Source organism: Pempheris klunzingeri, chromosome 22, assembly GCF_042242105.1.
Source record: "Pempheris klunzingeri isolate RE-2024b chromosome 22, fPemKlu1.hap1, whole genome shotgun sequence".
In the NCBI taxonomy this organism is placed as follows: Eukaryota; Metazoa; Chordata; class Actinopteri; order Acropomatiformes; family Pempheridae; genus Pempheris; species Pempheris klunzingeri.
This window is the reverse complement of record NC_092033.1, coordinates 8,057,848-8,078,354: the sequence shown is the minus strand read 5'-3', so window position 1 is coordinate 8,078,354 and position 20,507 is coordinate 8,057,848. Positions and strand designations below refer to the sequence as shown.

The following is a 20,507-nucleotide window of genomic DNA, read 5'->3' as shown; positions in this document are numbered from 1 at the left end:
TCAATTCATTATTCCTAATCAACCTTTTGCTCAATCGTTTTTTTAATGAATAACAGGAAGTTGACACAACTCCTAATCTTTGTCTGTGATCTCTCTCTCACACAAACACAAACACACACACGTATGCACACACACACACACACACACACACACACACTTTCTGTGGGCTCAGGGAAGTCAGTCCTTCGATGACTTCTACAGATTTTGTGTTTTAACAGAAAATTAATCCGCTACCAAATCACTGTGAGAGGAAACAGGAGGAGAAGGGGAGGAGGGGCAGTAAAGACAGTGTGTGTTTGGAGTGAGGGTTAAAGCTAGCAAAGCTTAGGGAGAAGGTTTGTATTCGACAGTGCAGCGCCCATCAGCCTTTTTCAAATGCTTAAAATCTCCAGATAGAATCACATTAGACTCCCTTGTATTCAAGACATAGACTTGTGTTTGTTTTGAACAGAAGATTCGCCTGCTTTGAAATCAGTGCGTGAGGAAGGATGAGAGAAACAGAGGGAATGTGGGAGGGAGAAATGAGGACCACAATGTAAATAAGGCTTTTGGTTTTATCCTCAGTAATCTCTTTGTGTATGTTTATTAACTGTGGTCCCTAAATGAGAAGCTTGCATAAGTTATAAGTGATAACCAGTGAGCACTTAGCAGCACAGTTGCCCCAAAATCAAATCAAGTAATTAAATAGCCTTCAGTGATTTTTACTCTTAGAATGACATGACGGACTTTTGAAGATACTGAATGTAATTATTGTAATGGATTGTAACATTTTCATTTTTTAACTCAGCTTAGATTAGTGGTGATCATACATTTTGATGACAAGACATCAAACTAATAATCTAAATTATCCTTATTTGTTGCTGCTACAAACAGAGCCCGACAGATACAGCGGCCGGGCCGATATTTAAAGCTACAGATTAATTGGTATCTGCATCTACAATCTACCGGATTGTAAGGAAGACTTTCAAAAGACGAATGAAAGGAAAACATTCAATTAAGTGCAATATTAGTTGAAATATATTTAATATACTCTATTTAGTAAAGTTCAGGGTGGTTTATAATTGTTCAGATTTTTTGTGCTGCAGTTCTGTATATTTGCGTCATATTCATGTGTGTTTTGTTGTATTTGTTATTAAAACTAATTGGATTTTCAGCTAAGTTTAGTGTTTAAACATTGCTGTTATCTTTGCTGTTCGTCTGCAGAAATTCTGGATCATCTGGGCTCTAGTTACAAGCAGTTGCCCACGTGTTTTATTTTGGTTGAGTTTGAGACCAAACACATTTAATATCAACATAATATCAGTCTTTGGGAGTGAATTATGTATCTAAAACAACATTCTTTGTGAATATTCCTTTCATTTTCTCTGTGTAGATAGAGAACCTCCTGGATCAGCTGAAGGATAAAGAGAAACAGCTGAGCGGCCTGAAAGACAGAGTCAAATCTTTACAGACGGACACCTCAAACACCGACACGGCACTGGGAACACTGGAGGAGGCTCTGGCTGAGAAGGTATATGCACAGACACACCCACATATACATACACACACACACACACACACACACACACACACACACACACACACACACACACACACACACACACACACACGTGACGCTGGACAACCTCAGGTCAACTCCCGAGCAAGGTTACATTAATAAAACCACTATGAGCAAAACCGCCGACCACCCACGCGATGACCAAATGACTCTGGATGAATGGAAATGAACCAATAATCACATTGGCTGTTTCATTATTAAATCATTCACAGCTTGTGTTTATAAAGGATTAGGAACGATCCAACGTGCAGTCACATGGCTCAAACTGATGGGAATAGAACCAACAACCACACCGTCAAAGTCTGGGTCTAAACACCCAGATGCCACAGCCATAAAACAGGCCTGTGGCCCCTGAGAGAGAGGATTCAACCCTCAGTCGCCTGTTTGATGTTCTGTTATTCTGCAGTCAGGACGCGACCCTGATTCTGGGAAACGCACCAGTGACACTTACACCAGTGGAGCCCTTTAAAGCAAATGCATTTTACCGACATGATCTCCTTCACACACACACACACACACACACACACGCAGGAAACAGGACTCTTAATTGTCCAGTGACTAATATTCAGGGTGTCAGCTGGATGTGTGAGTGTTGGCAGGCGGAGATGGCCGGCGACTTTAACTTCAATCAAACCACTTTCACAAGCTTTTTTTTTCTCTCCTTTTTCATTATTTTGGTGCCTTTGGATATCTTTATATTTTTTTATCTCTTCCTTTCTATTTCTCCATCTCTTTCTTTCTCGTATTTCTCCGTTTCTTTTTCACACACATTGTTTTGCTCTGTCTCATGATTCAAAGCAGAACAGAAATAAGTAAAGATATAACTTAGTGTTTTCATCCTGCGGTAAGCCTCAGTTTTCATTAGTTCATGTCTCTGCATACAGTATAACTAACTCCATTGACTGACTATTGAATATTCACAATCACCTGTTTGTATGTCTATACTAGAGGACCCTCATTGACATAATCTACTTACATTATCTTAATCTTAATCTAAATGTAATACTAAATAGAGCTGAAACAATAAGTTGTTTAATCAATCATAAAATCAATCAACAACTATTTGATCAAAATGTTCCAGCCCCTCAAATTTAAGGATTTACCACTTTCCTCTGCTTTATATTATTGTAGACCAAATGTCCATGAGTTTTCTGACAGATGTTTTGATATAACAAACAATTTGAGGGTGACAGCTTAGGCTCCTGGAGACTGCGATGAGAGTTTCCACTATTTTTGTGCGCCAAAGGATTAATCAATAAATCAAGTAAATAATCTGTATATTAACCAATACTTAATTTAAAAAAAAGAGGACCAGCAAAAATATCCTCACTTTAAAAAAATCTTTTCACCCTCAAGGCTGAAAACTAATATCGGTCCTCACAAAGCTGCAGCTACGGTATGAGAACTCACACTCTGCACAGCCAATAAACAGTCTTCGGGCTCTTTGCGCTGCTTTTGTGTGTGTGAACTTTTATACTTTTGCTCGAACAGGTTGCTGTGTTCTTCTATAGCTGGAGAGCGTCTATAGTGTTTTAGTAGTTGTGAATATTACATTTTGTGCCAGAACATATTACGTGTCTAAAATCACTGCTGGCTGTTAGATCCTGTCAAGGCTGCCATGTACATAAAGTTTAATACCACTGTTATTAGTGTAGAAATTTGATATTGAGTGACTGTGAATAACCGCTGGACCCCGTCTCTATTCTTCTAACTTCCATCCCTCATTCCTCTCTTCCTCCTCCTACTCCGTGATGCCCAGGAGCGAATCATCGAGCGGTTGAAGGAGCAGCGGGAGAGGGAGGAAAGAGAAAAGGGGGAGGAGATGGAGTCCAACAAGAAGGAGCTGAAGGAGTTGAGGGAGAAAGTCTCCCAGCTGCAGGCTGACCTGGCTGACCGTGAGGTAGATGACACATCCATATCTGTGCTATAAGTCAGAAAAACACACACTCTTGCCTCTCCCTCTCTGTGTCCCTGTCAAAGAGACGTGTCTGATCCATCACTGTAGCGCAGAGCCTCCCAAGGTCCTCACACTGAAGGACAACAACGATAAACAGTCACATTTCCTTGACAACAGTATGCTTCACAACAAGAGAAAACAGTGATTGGAGCTGAATTCTTCTTGCCTCATGATTCATACGAAATGCCACAGCACAGACACAGAGGGTGAAACAGGACATGACAAACCATTTTTAAGCTCTCTTTTATTGATCCTGCAGTGGTCGGACAACGCAGTAGGAAAGTTACAATCAACCATTTCAGGAAACCCAACATTTAGCAAAACTGCATTTCAACACAGTATCCCTCAGGAAGCATACTGTAAGGAGTTTTAGGCCAAGTGTTTAGAATTGGGCACAGACCAAGATATTACTGCTTGACTGGTTCAAATTCTGCCAACTTACTCCACTATTTCAGTACCAAGAGAGACAATAAATGCTTGTAGTCACACACAAGTGTACATTTGAAAGCAAAGAAGTACAAGAATTAGCTTTCTTGCAGAAAGTTAGTTTAGAGGATCCATACCACTGTCATGTCTGCGTGCAAAATATGAAGCTAAAGCCAGCAGGAGTTTTTACATTTCAAGCCAGACAAAATACAGTGCTAATTACTGAGCTTTAGAGGTGCTGGTACAGTTGGCAGATTACCTTTGAATACAGCAAGGCTAACCGTTTCCCCCTGCCTCCAGTCTGCTTCATTCCAGCTTCATAATTAGTGTACAGACATCAGAGTGGTATTGATTTTCTCTTGGAAAAGAAACAATATATTTCTTTCACAAAACAGTCAAACTTTCCCTGTAAAAGAAGGAAGCACACCCTTAAATCAAATGCACCCATTGTTGGAGTGAAAAGTCTTATGTCTGTTTTGACTCTTCAGCTAATTTCAGTGATTGTGGGGTCATGAAACCCGTTATAGTCTCTTTATATAATTTGAGAAAATCATGGGAAAACTCACGGAGAAAACAAGCATTCCTTTCTACACTGCTAAACACTGATGTGGGGTTTGTCTGACAACTGCAATATATATACGTACCTAAATATAATCAGAGTAAGCAGCAAGGTTTCTCTGACCAAAGCCCAGTCAAACATGATGATCTGTAGTCTGGAGTTGGTATTGTCAGTCAAGGGTAAAATTACACGTCTGAGTGTCTCTCCTTCTGGTCCCGTCTCTGTTTCACTGGCCCTACCAAAAGAGGAAAAGACCAGAAAAGAAAGGGAGAGAGACACCACGGATGGACGGATTGAGCTGGAAGAGTGAGAAAAGAGACAGGTCATGGGAAAAAGCTTTGAATAACAAGGGACAGAGTCAGTTTCACAACTGTGTTGGAAGGATAATTCAAATTTCATAAAACTTTTATTTTAATTCTGTAATATTAACCATCTCTCCTGTTGGTTATGATAACATTGTGCTCCCCAAATTCATTGCTGAGATTTGGTAATGCGAAAAAAACCCAAAAGGAAACAAACCTCCTAGTTGGCTAAATGTTATTTGGATGAGAACATAAAGGAGAACGGTTCAGTTATAACCGTACTGTTCGTCGCAGTTTGTAGGTCGGTTTCTTAGTTCAGCTTTGGCCTAGCATACTTGCTGTACTTGTGCTCACACACAATTTTACAGTGTAATGAGGGATTATTACCAATATTTCATGTGCTCCTTCGGTTTTTCTTCATGATAAAGTTAAAAGGAATTATTTTAGTGTATACAATGTAATCATAAGTGGTAGGAAACATTGTCCGAATTACAAAAGTAAGGCTCAAGTTTTCATGCAGGTAAGTTACAGTAATGTTAATGCGCAACCCCCAACCGCTTCAGTGGAGCTGCTCAGTGTCCAGCACTGAGATGCTGTGGTGTTGACTTCCTTCCTCATCACTCTTTGTCTCCGTTATCCTTTCTTCTTTGCTTTCAGACCTCAGTGTTGGATCTGAAGGAGAAGGCCTCCTCTCTGGCTTCCTCCGGTCTGAAGAGGGACAACAGGCTGAAGACTCTGGAGATCAGCCTGGAGCAGAAGAGAGAGGAGTGTGTCAAACTGGAGAACCAACTCAAGAAGGTTAGCTCTCCAGCAGCACCATATGAACATACTGCAGCACTCAGCACTAGGCAGACAAGAATGGTTTTTATTTGAAGATTTGTCTTCTGGTTTACATTTAGTTGTGGCTGAAAGTATGTGGAAGTAAGGAAGTATAAATATAAAAGCAGAAAAGCATTTAGATGAGAGGGTGTAGGCTGCATAGATTGATCAAAATAAGTGGACTAAAAAGATTCTAACAATTATTTTAAGCTTAATGATGGTGAACATCATTAACCAACTAAAAACATATATATGGATCACAGTGGTGATACACTACAGACAGTTCAGTCAGAAACACAACTGAACTGGACACCAATGGAGGACTTTAAACTGAAGAACCCCTCGTCTCTTTCTCCCCTTCCTTGTTTTTGCTTAACTGTTTTCCAAGAGAGATGTCTGGCTGCGTGTGTGAGTGTGTGTGAGTTTACATATCACATATTCTCTCCCACACAGCAGCCCATAAAATGGTGTGTGTGTGACGGCGCGCTGACAGCCTTACAGTCATTTTCACAGAGTGGAGAAGACAGCACCACCACCACACCCTGAATGTGTGTGTGTGTGTAGGCCTGTGTGTGTGTGTGTGTGTGTGTGTGTGTGTGTGTGTGTGTGTGTGTGTGTGTGTGTGTGTGTGAGTGACAGAGAGAGCGAGTGTGTGTATGAAGGTGTCAGTGGATCTCTTGTGTCTCTCTCGTCAGAGTTTATTCCTTAGTCTCTTTCTGGAAAAAAGAAAACTTGTCTGTGTGTGTGACTTGATTGACATTATGCATGTGACGTTGTGTGTGATTTTTCTTTTTTTCCCTTTCTTGTTTATCTTTCTCTCTCTCTCTTCCCTCCGACCAGATATTCTTATAATATCGTCAGACACCCAAACATTTCCTCTCCACATAAAGACCTGTAAAAACTGTTGTGCACTTCCAAAACTAATAGGGTTTATGTGTTGTGTTATGTAGGGTTTAAGGCGTGCGCACACACACACACACAAAGTCAATCTGTCCCAAGAGCAACATTTGCTTCTGGGAAACACACACAGCTGTTCTAACCTCTAAGCTGGTTATAACCTGTTTTTTCTTTTTCTTTATTTCATTTGTTCCCTTTCTCCTTTTTGGCATCTACTGTAGATAGATAGAAGAAAGACACTGCAGATCACTTTAAGTTTTACTTTACTCACCTTTTCATTATTCATGCTAATCTTGCAAATACATAAAGCAGCATGATGTGTGTTTTACGTGTTGTGTGTGTGTATGGACACCCTAGACACCATCAGTGAGCCTCAATGATTGAGTTGGTAATCATAACACAGTAACATTTATAAGATAACAAATTTGTGTAGTCCCATGAGCCTCAGCTGTGCTTGGCGTGTAGTTGCTTATTAGCGAATGTTAGCATGCTAATCTAAGATGATGAACACGATGAACACTATACCTGCTAAATATCAACCTCTTAGCCCATTCTGAGCATGTTACCATGCTGACATTAACATTTAGCTCAAAGCACCACTGTGCTGAAGTACAGCCTCACAAAGCCGCTAGCGTGGCTGTTGGCTCCTCGTTTTGTTTACTGGTTTTCACTGAGAAATATTCTCAGCAGTTTTTTAAAGGACCAAATCAGTTCAAACTGAATTTGACCATCCTTTTAATGCTGCCATACATGCATACGTTTTTGTGTTTTGACTGATGAGGGCTCATTATGTTAAAGTGTCTCTTTTTCAAGTTACACAACATGTTACACAATCTTCTTGATGAGTTGAATGTAAAGTAAATATTTGGTATATGAGTATAAAAAGACCAATTTTACCCTGAAAAAACTTTACAAAAGTATGTGTCACTTTCACCAAATCCATCCAACCCATCCACAACACACATGTTGTTATTGGCATATCCTTTTATAGTGTGATCTTATCGCTTCCATCAAATGACAGTCACCTAATTTTTAAACTCTTGGTTTATTTATGATAATTAATTTCTGTTCCAGGCTCAGAGTGCAGCGGCAGATTCCCAGGCCAACACTGAACTCTCCGAACGCATCTCCTGCCTGGAGCAGGAAGTGGCCCAGCACAAAGAGGATGCTGGGAAGGCCCAGACCGAGGTGGAACGACTTCTGGAGATCCTGCGGGAGATGGAGAATGAAAAGAACGACAAGGAGAAAAAGATCCACGAATTAGAGAGGTGAGAGAGTAGGATAAAGATGGTGAGAAAGAAAACATTACTGCATCTTCCTCTTTCCTCCATTAATCTAATGTAATTGAAACATCTAAGCGTGTCTTTACTTGTTGAACTGATCATTTAACTTTACATTGGACTCCACTTCGTTGTTCATCTTCCATTCAGTTTCAAGCAGCAAACTGTCGGAGTCAGTGGTAATCTTCCTTACACTTCTAATCCACTAGTTTTTCTCACCCCTTCCTCTCCCTTCTCTCTTCCCCCATCTCCTTTCATTTTGGCTTTATGTCCTCTGCCATCACTCATCTTCTTTTTATTTCTGTCATTGCTCTTTATTCACATGTATGTATGCTTAAATATGTATGCATTCATGTGATCTGTGTGAGTGCGGTTTATGTTTGTGTGTGTGTGTGTGTGTCTGTGTGTGTGTGTATGTGTGTGTGTGTGTGTGTGTGTGGTTGCGCGCCCATCACACCCTAGAAACCCCTCTGCTTCTCATCTGTGGCATTCTCAGCAATCGCGAAAACAGGCCCCTCCCTCCGCTGCCTCTCAGCAGCCAATGGGGGGGCTGGTGTGGGATTACCTGGGCACGTGAGTGGCTGGTGGCCCTGTCAGTCAATTACAAAGATGCACGACAAAACTCACTTTGCTTGTCGGAGGGCGGGATATGAAAGCACTTTAAAAGCAACCAGTCCCATGTGGAAAAGTTGTGTGGAATTACTTCGCTATTGCTTCGAAAATGAATTTGGTTGACAGTTTTACCGAAAGCGCCTCAGTTTTTGTCATAACATGTAGTCTTACAACGCACATGCAGTTTATAAAATGAAAAAATAATTCCAGTCATTTTTACAGAAAAAATACCACAAATGTACTGATTTGAATGTGAGAATCTGTTGCTCTTCGTTGTCGTTTATTGTACTGAACTGAATATTTTTGAATTTAGACAAAACAAGCTATTTGAATATGTAACCTTTGGCTCTGGCTAATTGTAGTGGCTATGTTTCTCTTGTTTTATGACATTTTTTATGACATTTTATACACAACATCACTCATTGAATACTAGAAAAGAATCAGCAGATTAATTGATAATGAACATTCATTTCAGCCCTAAAATACTTATTTTTCTCATAGTGTATCACAAGAGAAAAGACAAACGACTGTGACTTGTCAAGAGATTTCTCATGTTCTCATGTGCCCTTTTCCACATGGGACAGAGCTGAGTATGTTCACTAATAATCACCATCAAAGAGTTGCAGCATTCGTTGAATGTTCACCAGACCTCTCTCATACAGCTTATTTTGGCTGTTTGCAGATTGAAAAAAAAAAATCCCCTTGTAGTTCTCTTATCGACACCACTTGTACTCTTACACATCTGCGCATCAGTGGATGTTTTTGTCATGTGTTATGCTGCAATATGACGAGCCAAACCGCTCCAAAAAGTTTCTAAAATGAGGGCACAGTTTGGCAGAGTCTCTGCTGTGCAGCCCGGAACTCTTTGAGCTTCTGCTCCTGTCAATGATGCAACTCTTTCATTTAGTGGCTCTGTTTTCATGCTTCACTTTTTGTTTTACTTTCAGCCGAGGATGCCTGACTTGCAGGGTTTAACACACTCTTTTTCTTTCATTAGGAGTCTGGACAGTTCACTCCTTTTTTATGTATTTCCTTTATGCTAATAGGAATGGTTTTGTCTGTTTCTAACTACTTTTCAACTTGTCTGTGTAGTAATTTCCTCTGTCTCTTGTTCTGAATGTGCGCTCATGTGCACTATATCTACCTCACTAGCTAGTCTTACTCTTAATCTGTCTTTTCTTTTTGTCTATATTTTATAATTTGTCTGCATGCCTGCTTACCTCAGCGTTCATCAGTGTCCCTGAATGTCTGTTATATTCTGGTTGTCTGTTGTTCTGTCCCTGTGTTTGTTTATAAGTGTTGCTACATGATGCCTCAGGAGAGTGGGTTACTTCTTTAACAAAATTACCTCTTAAGCGTGGTCAGGTGTCTTTATTTATGGTCAACAGTTAAATAATAATGTTTAAAAAACTGTACAGGGAGGTATATTTTAGCCAGAGTAGTGAGAGCAAAGTTTGTCTTCGGGTGTTAGACAGATCAGAGACGTCTGCGGTGATGAAAACTGGTCTGTCTGTCTCTCTCTCAGTGTCTTTGATTTCCGAGCTATCATATGCTTTCTGTCTGTGCCTTCTCTCGCTCTGTCTCTTTAATCTTTTCCTCCAGTCTCTTCCTTGGACACGATCTCTAACCATTCCCACTCTAAACCCCAACCCCCCCCCCGTCTCTCTCTCTGTCTCTCTCTCTCTGTCTCTGTCTGTGTGTCCAGTAGTTTGACTGTAAGACTAATGGTTGTTAATGATTTTAGGGAGATTCACTGTTTCCTCACTGTGTCTCCGTCTGGCCAGTAGAAATACTAGACTATTAATAATTCAGCACCTGCTGACTTCAAACTGGTGGGTTTTAACTGTGTGTGTCTGTTATTTAGTCTGCCAGTAGCCACAGATGCAGATTTACAGCAGTGCTAGCTTTGCGGATAACATTGTAATGTAACTTTATAACCATTTAAAATTGCAGGCGGTTGAACATGTGGGATTTTCTCACATCATATGTATTTGGAAGATGTTTCATTCTCCCTGTGGATTACAGTAAAATAAAGGCCTCTGTGCAACTGATATTTAATATCTGAACTTTGAAGGCTGCTTTTAGGAAGCTCAGCTTACTGCTTTATGTTTGAGAACAGTATCCTGTAATAGTACAATTAAGATTGAGTAGGTTTTTATGAGCAAATTTTATTTTCCTTTTTACATTCTAGTGCACACACACACTCATTACTGTGAAGTAAGTGGTTTGCAGAGGTTGTATCAGAGGGTGCGAGGACACGTGATAGTCTTTGATTTCAGATAAAGGTTGACAATAGCCGGCCTCTCACTTCTAACCGATAACTGTCAGTTTAAGCGGCTGTCGCTGGTAGATTTCGTCAGCTGTAGATAGCTAGTTATCAGATTAGCTTCTTGGCTCCATAAGTTGCTTGAAAACAGTGTACCTGGCTTTAAAACTGGAATCTTTTCATTTCCTTTTTAATAGAAGAAAAAGATTCAACTGTTTTCATAAACTGTTTTCATTCTGTAGTTCTGTAGTTAGTATGCTAGTTAACCACTGCTGCTCTGTTTAATACATTTCATACACTTTTTCTCTTGTTTGTTTGGTTTTATAAAGGCTAATAAAACACCCCCAAACTTTTTAAATGCTGAGTTGTGCTCTTTAGCTCTTGGAAGAATCCAAATAGTGCCTAATTACAGTTCACGTATGATTGGACAGTCACTGTTTGGGGAAGGCGTTTAGTGAATGGTGAATGTTACGATCTTTATTTTTCCTCATGCGTTAGTTCTTACATCTACCGCAAAAACTACTGTCAACGTGCCACTGAGGCATTTTAACTCAACTGCTCTTTCACTGGCTGTTCACAGATGCCAGTAGTTGTAACTGTAAAAATGTTCAGCAGGGTTTGGAAATCCTTGGATTAACAAATGTTCCCTGTTTGACATCATAAGAATATATACCAGTCTTTTTGAACCCGCAAGCACTGACCCTGTAACATAAAGTGTACTAATACTGACTTTATCCCAGGGCTACCAAAGCCTGCTGTGAATCATAAGTCTTAGCCTTGAGCTAACAGGTACGTCAGAGGAGGATACATTCGCCTGTGGCCAACTCTTAGCTTGGCACCAAGGCTAACCCTAGGCTACGAGTGAGCAGTGGGAACATTACTAATGAAAAGATCAGATGTGGGTTAAACAAGGGTAAAAATGAGCCCTCTCTCTTTCCCCTCCAGTTTGAATCCAGCTGTAGTGGTACCAGGTTATTTATTTCAGTAACTAGGATGGTAATTGGAGTAGACTGAGTGACTTCACACTGAGGGGAAATGGAGCTGAAAATCTGCCTTGATGGCCAAAATAAAGGATTTGGACAGAAGAGTGGAAAACAGAGAGAGGGAAAGACAGAGGACAAGGGAAAGAAAGGTGGTGGTGGAAGGAGAAAAACAACGAGACCGAAATGAAAAAAAAAAAACGGGTGGAGATGGAGAGAGGGAGGGAAAGGAAGAACAGACAAGATGGTGGGAAGAGTGAAAACGAAAACTGACAGAAACAACTGGAAAAGGAAGGAATAAAGAGAAAATGAGAGAAAAATGATGGAGGTTTATAGAGATGTCGAGTATAATCCTGAGTAATGGGAAATTAGAGAAGTTTATTGTGTGTTATATTGTTCTGTAATGGACAATTTGTCTCTGGCACACCGTCATTAGCGTGCATTCTCAGGCATAAGCTCACGCTGGAGTTTGGGCCCTGCCAGTTCAACCAAACATATGAAGAGTTATTGTGCGGAATACTTTTGGGGTCAACCAATTTAGGACGTGAATTTTCTTCAAATTTCATATCTTTACGATTATATGCCATGTGCCTTTTGGCTGAGATTTCTCCACGAATCCACAAACTATATTCTTCCCAGCGGGAAGAAGTCGTCTGCGATATCAAAACCACTGAAGAAGAAATAATTCACTCTGAGCGCAAATCTCAGCTCATGCTTTGATTGGCTAATTGTTCCCTTTTTTATGGTTTGTGATTGTCGTTTCGTCTGTGTGAGTGTGTGTGTGTGTGTGTGTGTGTGTGTGTGTGTGTGTGTGTGCGAGTGCGCCCTTAAATGTTTGCAGAGGTCATGTGAGGTGAGCAGGCCTCTAAATACTGAAATGCCTGCAACGTAACCTTAACCTGTCTATGTGACTGTCTGTCTGCCTGCCTGGCTGTTTGCTTGGTCATGCCTGTCTCCCTGTTGATGTGCCTGCCTGCAGTGTCTCTATGGTTAATTATGTCTCTCCAGCTGTCTCTCTGTCAGCTCCACTGTCTCTCTCATCTCTTACCTCTTTGAATAGTGATCAAGCTGGCTAACCTAGCACTCAACTCCTGTCTTCCCTCTCACCTTTCCCTCTCCTTCTCTGTCTCTCTTTCCCTTTCTTTTATCTTTACAATGCAACGCTATCTCCTGCTCTACCCAGTCTTGCCTCAAGGTTAGTACTGCATGCCTATTTTTCTTCCTCCGTCACTGTCTCTCTCTCATCACGCTCTCCTTCATTGTCATACTTCTTGTCCTTGCATCGAGACCCTCTCTCATCTCCTTCACTCTGTCATAAACTCTGTTTTTAATCATTCTGATCATGTCTGTCTGTCTTTGAAGGAGACACCTTGACTTTCACTCTGCTCCCTTCTTCTACCACATCACTGCCTCTTTGAAGAGGAAACATTGTTGTTTCTTTCTTGCACTCTCCATTATAGCACTTTGCTAGTCTTGCCACAGCACTCATACTGAGTTCAAATTTGAGGCTACAGCAGCAAACAATCAGCAATCAATGTATCGCCGTCATTAAGTTGGACAGCTGTGAACTTTTGCTCAGAGTTCTTCTAACTTTTGTTGGGTTTCTTTGCGGCTTCGTGGCTCTTTTAGAGAAATCACTCCACATTTTCTCCCCCTGTCACTGCTTTTGTTAAACAGTCCAGACACGATTTAAGTCTTCAAGCAAGGTTTCACAATTTTTTGTGACTCTGTTCAGGCCCCAACATTGTCACGCTAAGTTGTTGTGTGGGTTTAAAGGACTAGATCAACCTTTTGGAAAATACTTTAATTTTCTTTCTTGCTTAGAATCAGAGGAAATGATTGGTATGGTTAGCTTAGCTTAGCATTAAGACTGTAAACAGGAGGAAAGAGCTAGCCTGATGATGTGCAAAGGTATAAAAAATCAGCCTACCAGCACCTCTAAAGCTCAAAAATCTGACACGTTTTACGTTGTTGTCACCATGGCAACAGGCAGTCAGGGTAGACAAGACATATCGTGTTAATTAGTGAGCACAGGTGCTTGCAGGTGGTTTTTTATCTTTGGACAGAGCCAGCCGTGTTGTTTGTCTCTTGTTTACAGCCTTTATGCTAAGCTAAGCCAACTTGCTGTAGCTTCACATTAAACGGACAGATGTCATCTTACTCTCGTAAAGAAAGTCAATGTGTCATACTGTTTCTTTAGGTATGGCATCATAAAGCATCGGCTGTATCCCTAAGATTAAAAAGCCCTCTTTTTGTCTTCTTTTTTTGGCTTTCAAAGATCCCTATCTGCACTCAGGAGGTGACTCTGTAATGAGATTTCAGCATGCAAAACCCAAAGTCTGAACTTGGTCTTTTCTAACAGACGTATCAAAGTCATATTGAAATTTCTCTGACCTACACATTGTGATCGACCACATAATAACCACTTCTCCCTTCTGTTTCCTGCATAAATCTGGTGGTCTGAGTGTTTTGTGCGCTCTGCTCTGCTGTAAAGGTCCCCCCGGTGCCAGCTCCTTCTTTGCTCCATCTTTCTTTTTGAGTTTCCAGAGCCACTGTTCCCCCTGCCGTCTTGTCAGCTTTTTCATCGCTGTTGTTCTGGTGCTTTGTGATTCAACTCTAGAGGGAGAAAAAAACAAAAGAAAAAGTTACCATTGCCTTGCTGTCTGGTAGACAACAGAAGACTTCTTTTTCTTCTTCTGTCCTTTTTTGTGTTTTTTTTCTCGCCTTTTCTTTTTTTCTGGTTGTTTTGATCTTGAGCTAAGGAACTCCTCATCCACTGCCAAATGTCTGACATCAAGGTTTTTGTAGCTTAAAAAGGAATTGCGTTGTTTCTTTGCACGTGTGTGTGTGTGTGTGTGTGTGTGTGTGTGTGTGTGTGTGTGTGTTGGTGCGCGTGCGTACGTGTGTACGTGTGTGATCCCTTTGAGGTCCCGTATGACTCTGAGCATTGAGGTGATGCAGGGATTTGTCAGCTAATGGGTGACAACAAGCAGGCACACACACATGCTATCACAGACCCATGCACATTGTTTTTCTGTCTTCCACACACAAAAATGCATGCAAGAAGGACTTTACCAGCTAATAGGTGACAACACTACAGAGGGGATGACTGCTGAGAGTTATCTCATTAAAATACCTACACACGCACACACACCATTCACAGTACTGAGCCAAGCTGAAAAACACAATTTTTGTTTAAGAGTATTCTGAAAATCTACAAAACAGTAAACAGTGGCTGCTCACTGTGAATTATCTTATCCTATTATATTTTGCTTTGTAGTATTATTGTATTAATCCTTGTGTTTTGTTGCTGCACTTCCTCATTGTTTAGGATCTCAGACACAGAGTGCAAAATCAACCTTTTCGTTTTCCTTTACATATTCTTCTGGCCTTATTAAAATCCAATATGTAGACAGATATTAAATTGGTAGCTGTGCTTTGCCTTTGGTTGAATAAAACAAGTTATATAAACACATCATCTCAAAAATTAGTGTGTAATTGTATTTTCACATTTTAAAAACCCAAACAGTTCATTGTGAAAGTAATCAACAGATTAAACAATGATGAAAATAATCATTAGTTTCAGTCCTCAAAGCAGGTCTGTTTGAAATTATTACAAAATTAAGAAAAAATAAGAAGTTTCAAGATGATAAAACAATGGCAAGTATGATTTTTGAACTGTGGCTGGGGTTTCCACAACCCTAAACAGATGGCTACTGTATTTATTGTATATAGGTAGCACCATACTGTTATGTATTGAGATACAATAATACAAGCTTCGTGTGCTGTTGACTCATCGCCAATCTAATCTAGAGTTCAGATCAAAAGATGAATATGAGGCTAAAGAACAGAGCGTCAGTGTTTAATTCAGGGACTTAAACAGCCTCCATGTTAAACAAAGACACTGCCAAGATCAACTCCAGCTCTCTGTCACATGCTTACTCTATTACTGTTATCTAAACTCTTTCCCTTTGGTTGTATGGTTAGTTCTGAAATGTGGATATATCTCATAAATATGATTTATTTTCATAAGCACAGATGCTATTACAAAAGACGTTTCATTCTGTCCGCTGCTTTATCATAGTACTTTTTACAGCTAGTTTCCAGTAACTCTGTGGAGGTTTGCACGCATACACATGGGCCTTAGCTGCCTTTCCTCCTTATTTACCTCACAAATTTGCTTTTCTGCCTGAGGGATTTTCTACAGTCATTCCACAAACAACAACATAAGTATTTCTTTCTTTATTCCTTCAAAATGTCCTCCTTGTGCTGTAAGTTTTTCTTCCGCACCGACAGTGGGCAAGACTTAACTATTATGTTTTAGAACATTTTTTTTCTCCTGTGTTTTTTATAGTTTTTATGGGCTTAGTAAACCAAACCAATATTTCCTGTATTTTCAAAGGAAATACTGAATTCCAAATGGTTTGAAGGAAATCCTTGATGTTAATGTTGGGTGAACTATGTGCAGTAAACATACATGAGACCCCCGAGCATTTCTGATCAAATATTTATACAGGACTCCAAATGTAATATTAATATTACCTTAATGTGGGTCCCTGAATATCAGCAGCATGCTAATGAGGGAGGTTTTAAAAAAGTATTTCAGAGACTCTGAGGTTTACTAAAGTTTATGGGATTGTGTATTTATGTGTGTGTGTGCATTTGCGTGTGTTTTCATTTTTACTGCTAGTTGCCAGCAGTACTCACAATTTTATACAAATTGAAGTTATATATCTAGCATATATGAGTGTGTGTGTGTGTGTATAAATGGTCAGTATATGAGGGTATTTTGGAGGTTTTGTAAAATTTAGGAAGTTCACAGTGTTGTCAACAAGTATGTTAGTGTGTGCTTATGTTGGCATATGTTCGCTGTATGTGCCATCAGGTTTGCATGTGTGTGTATTTTTGTGAAAATTTCAAAAATGGACATGTTATATGCAGTCGCATGTACAACTGTGTGTGTGCCTCAAATATATGTGTGGTCCCACGACAGACTCTGATACAAAGTAGGTTGTGTTTGGAACAGTTGACAGCATCAACCGTGAGTGTGTGTGTGTGTGTGTGTGTGTGTGTGTGTGTGTGTGTGTGTGTGTGTGTGTTCATCACTATTAGCACAGTTTTGATAAATTTACACCTTCATGTGGATTTACACCGTGTGTCAATGAATGTTTTATGTGTGTACTTAGTGTGTGTGTGTGTGTGTGTGTACTTGTGTGCAGACGTGGTTTTACTGCACATTTGTATGTGGTGTTTACAGCGTTCAGGGTAAAGTGAACGTTCTTGTGTTTCTGCCTCCTCCAGCGGTTTTGCAGCAGTTGTTGAAAGCAATTTCAGAGGGAGAGTGAAGGAAGTATTTTACATATTAAAACAGCTTCAAATGGCACTTTGCCTCCACTGAGCCGAGCCATCGAGTTCACCGAGCAACTTATGCTCCGTAAAGAGTGTAATGAAAGTGTTTTAATGTTAAATTAAACATGTGCAAATTCACCATTACAGCTTTTTAAAGACTTATTCATGTCACACTTGGTTTGTTAGTCAGGAAAGGAAATGTGAAATGAAAAGGAAGGACTGAGCTGACAAATGATGTAACCCATGTCACAATACGACAGTTACATAGTAATATAGAAATAATTGATGTGACGCATTATCATACCTCAGAGAGAAATTCTCCTTTCTCCTTGATATATAGCAAATAATAATTATAATGTTAAAATGTTGTTTTTCTACATTTGATGCAAATTAAGGAGGAATTCAGGTTCAACAGGTTAAAGGTATTTCCAAAAGAGGTGTAACTGACATGTAATGACAAAAAATTCAATTTGAATAATGATGGATGATAAAGTCATACTGCACAATAAGAATGTTTTAAATGGATGTTAACTTATGTTACCCTTTAGTATTGTTCATATCACATAATGTGTGAATGTGAATGTGAATGTAAATGTGAATTTAAACCTTTCAATGTATTTAAAGGGACTAGAAATCACACATACAGCCATTGTCAGCATTACATTAACAGCTGATAAAAAGAGATTTCAGTATCCCAGATGATTATTGCCATAATAAACTGGATTCGTATGCAGATGATAAAACCGTTATGCAGAAGATGGAAAACACCAAATTTCACAAAAGCCAAAAAATTGTGATTGTTAGTCAGAGGGAAAGTAAAGCACAGGAGATGGAAGTGACAAAAGAGGGAGTGGAGGGAATCAGGGGAGGAAAGGAAGGAAGAAATGGTCCATGGTCTGATGAGAATATTTCATCCAAAGGAAAGAGTAATGTTGCATTTGGAGAGGGAGACTGAAACGAAAGGGGAGCGGCGAGACGAAGTACATTTGTCCTCGTACACTGGTCTGGTGCAAAGAAATGATTGCTTTTCATGCGAATAATTATAATGCATCATGAACAAATATGCAAATAAGTGGAGGGAAAGAGCAGTGTTGGTTTTGATGAGCAAAAAAATTCCAATGAGCACAGAGGAGGAGGATGAGGAGGAGGAGGAAGTCGCTATGGTCTGATGCAGATGCATGATAGTTCCCAATACAAATGATCTATGTGCTGATACAGGCAAACAAGTGAGGTTTGAGCTAAACAAGTGTTTAGCATTAGCAAAAGAGGAAAGAGATGGAGTGTAAGAAAGGGTGTTGAGTCAATAGGAAACATTGCAAACTAAAAGTCTGTTCCACATGCACTCACATACGTACAGTAAATGTAGCATGAAGGGGGGAAACCTCAGAGAGCTAACCAGATGGTTGGAGCTTCCTGGAAATCCTCCAATAGGAACATTCCTGCCTGTTTATGACCTGTTACACACTCACACAGGGCGTAGAGCACAAAAGTGATCCCAAATATTCAAATTATCCCACATTCAGGGTGCGAGCTGAAATCAGGACCAATCAAAGGAAACAAAAAAAAAACACCATTATGCATCTGACTCCATGTGTAACATGTGAACCTAATTTGGGTTTGCTAACGATGCAATATGTAGGCCTTTAAAATGCACACAAAAACATTACAAGTAAAAACCGCACATGTGCACAGGCTTCTTAGCACAATGATTATTATTCCACGAGCTCTGAACAACCAGGTGCTGCAGAGCAGTTTTGGCCCCGTCGTTGCATTTCAAGTTTGCTTCTAGCTTCCCAAATTTCTCTGGACAGTGTAGAATTGGGCCCCCTGGACCGTTTAGCAAAACATAGAGGATTTTATGTTACCATCTTCTGCCAATATCATTTCTCAACTTTTCTGGCAGTGACACTGATGTAAAAGCCATTTGATGGATTACTTGAGGTTAGTTTAGCAGGTAGTTTATGACATAGATGGACAGGGTAGATGAAAGAGAGGAGGGTGTCATAAATTATTTAGACACTAGAATATATATATCACTCTAGATGCAAACAAACTTTATACTCTTGTGTGTATTCAGACAGAGGGTTGCACTCAAAGTAGTAAAGCAGTGAAAATGAAATAAATGAACTTCATCGGAGCTTCATGAAGGTCATCGGATTGCAGATGCGTGGATTTAACCTCAAAGCTTTGTGATGCACAGACAACGGTCAAAGGTCAAGTGACAATCGGAGTCTGTTTACACCTTAGGAAAAAAAATCCGCAGTCGCTGGCTTGTAAAAATAATTTCCCATGAGTGCACGTGCTTTGCTGCCGGTGTGAGACAGAGTTTGCTGTGGATTCCCATCACTGGAGGTCAGCTCTTTTACTGGCAGCTGCAGCAATGGAAGTGAAGAAAATGGATTTATCTACGAGTCTGTAAAAAGTTATGCTAACAGGAAAGCGCGCACATGCATAAACATTTGCACAGCTCAGGCAGACGTCCTGTACACATATTTAAAAAATGCAAATATACAAAACAGTTACAGACTGCAGAGCGAAAAAAGAACGACTTTTATTGACTTGATCAGTTTCTAATGTTTTAGTGAGCTGTTTAGTTTTGTCTTACACGTGTCTTTGTTGGATGTGTGTGTTTGACCTTTCATCGGTGATTCAGTAGACAGTGTTAAACCTTACTGGCATTAGCTTGGTTTCGCTCACATCTGTGTGCACGCGTGTGTGTGCGGGGGTGGTTGTGTGTGTGTATGATGAAAGGTATGAAAGGTCCTGATCAAGTCAAGCTGGTACGATAGCTGATAGGCCTGTGACAAAGCTACAATGGCTTCCAGACAGCTTAAACAGGGATTAAACCCTTTCTCCATTTCCCAACCCTGCTGCTCCCATGAGGAATCCCTCTCTTTCTTTGTCCCTCTTTTAATGTTGCTCTCTCTCCAGTAATCCCTCCATGAAAAGACTATGGACAAATCTCAAATTTCATCTAGTCATTAATTCATAGCTTTTTATTGAATTCAGTAACTGATCTTTACATTATATTGGCCCCAAGGGATTTAATTACCCCACAGATGCATAAGACAGAGAGTAGTTAATCTGGAGTGTCTTGCAGTATCATCTTAATGGCAATTAATGTTTAGAGATACTGTTTGTAGGGGATGTACACTCTTTGATGTTTTACTTTGTGTGTGTGTGTGTGTGTGTGTGTGTGTGCACGCATGCAGGCAGATGAAGGACCAGTCGAAGAAGGTGGCCAACCTGAAACACAAGGAGCAGATGGAGAAGAGCAGGAACGCCCAGCTGATGGAGGACGCCAAGAAGAGAGAGGACAATCTCAACGAAAGCTCCCAGCAGATCAAGGTATAGAGGGAGGAAGAGGAGGCAGGAGGTAGAAGGGGAAGGTGGGAGTTAAAGAGGGATGACGAGGACGGGGGTAAGACAGAGGGTGAGACAGAAAAAGTTTCTCTCCTTCTCTCTGTCCTACCTTGAATATTGTCTGCTTTCACAACAATGC

The 20,507-nt window shown here is 40.2% G+C and overlaps 2 protein-coding genes across 5 annotated transcripts in view; one reads left to right on the top strand and one right to left on the bottom strand.

Annotated features, from left to right (window-relative positions):
- The window catches only part of LOC139221582 (ELKS/Rab6-interacting/CAST family member 1-like), a 112,958-nt gene that overhangs the window by 35,046 nt on the left and 57,405 nt on the right, over positions 1-20,507 (top strand). For all 4 annotated transcript variants that reach the window (XR_011585891.1, XR_011585890.1, XM_070853494.1 and 1 more), the window contains 5 exons: positions 1,373-1,510; positions 3,318-3,458; positions 5,460-5,600; positions 7,593-7,786; positions 20,218-20,353. Coding sequence is in view for 2 of the 4 variants with exons in the window: in XM_070853494.1 (XP_070709595.1) it covers positions 1,373-1,510; positions 3,318-3,458; positions 5,460-5,600; positions 7,593-7,786; positions 20,218-20,353 (750 nt within the window). In the remaining 2 variants the exon portion in view is untranslated. The remainder of the gene's footprint in view (positions 1-1,372; positions 1,511-3,317; positions 3,459-5,459; positions 5,601-7,592; positions 7,787-20,217; positions 20,354-20,507) is intronic.
- Positions 1-20,507, bottom strand: part of LOC139221584 (proline-rich protein 5-like) — a 255,194-nt gene that overhangs the window by 202,403 nt on the left and 32,284 nt on the right. The gene's annotated exons all lie outside the window — the stretch shown is intronic.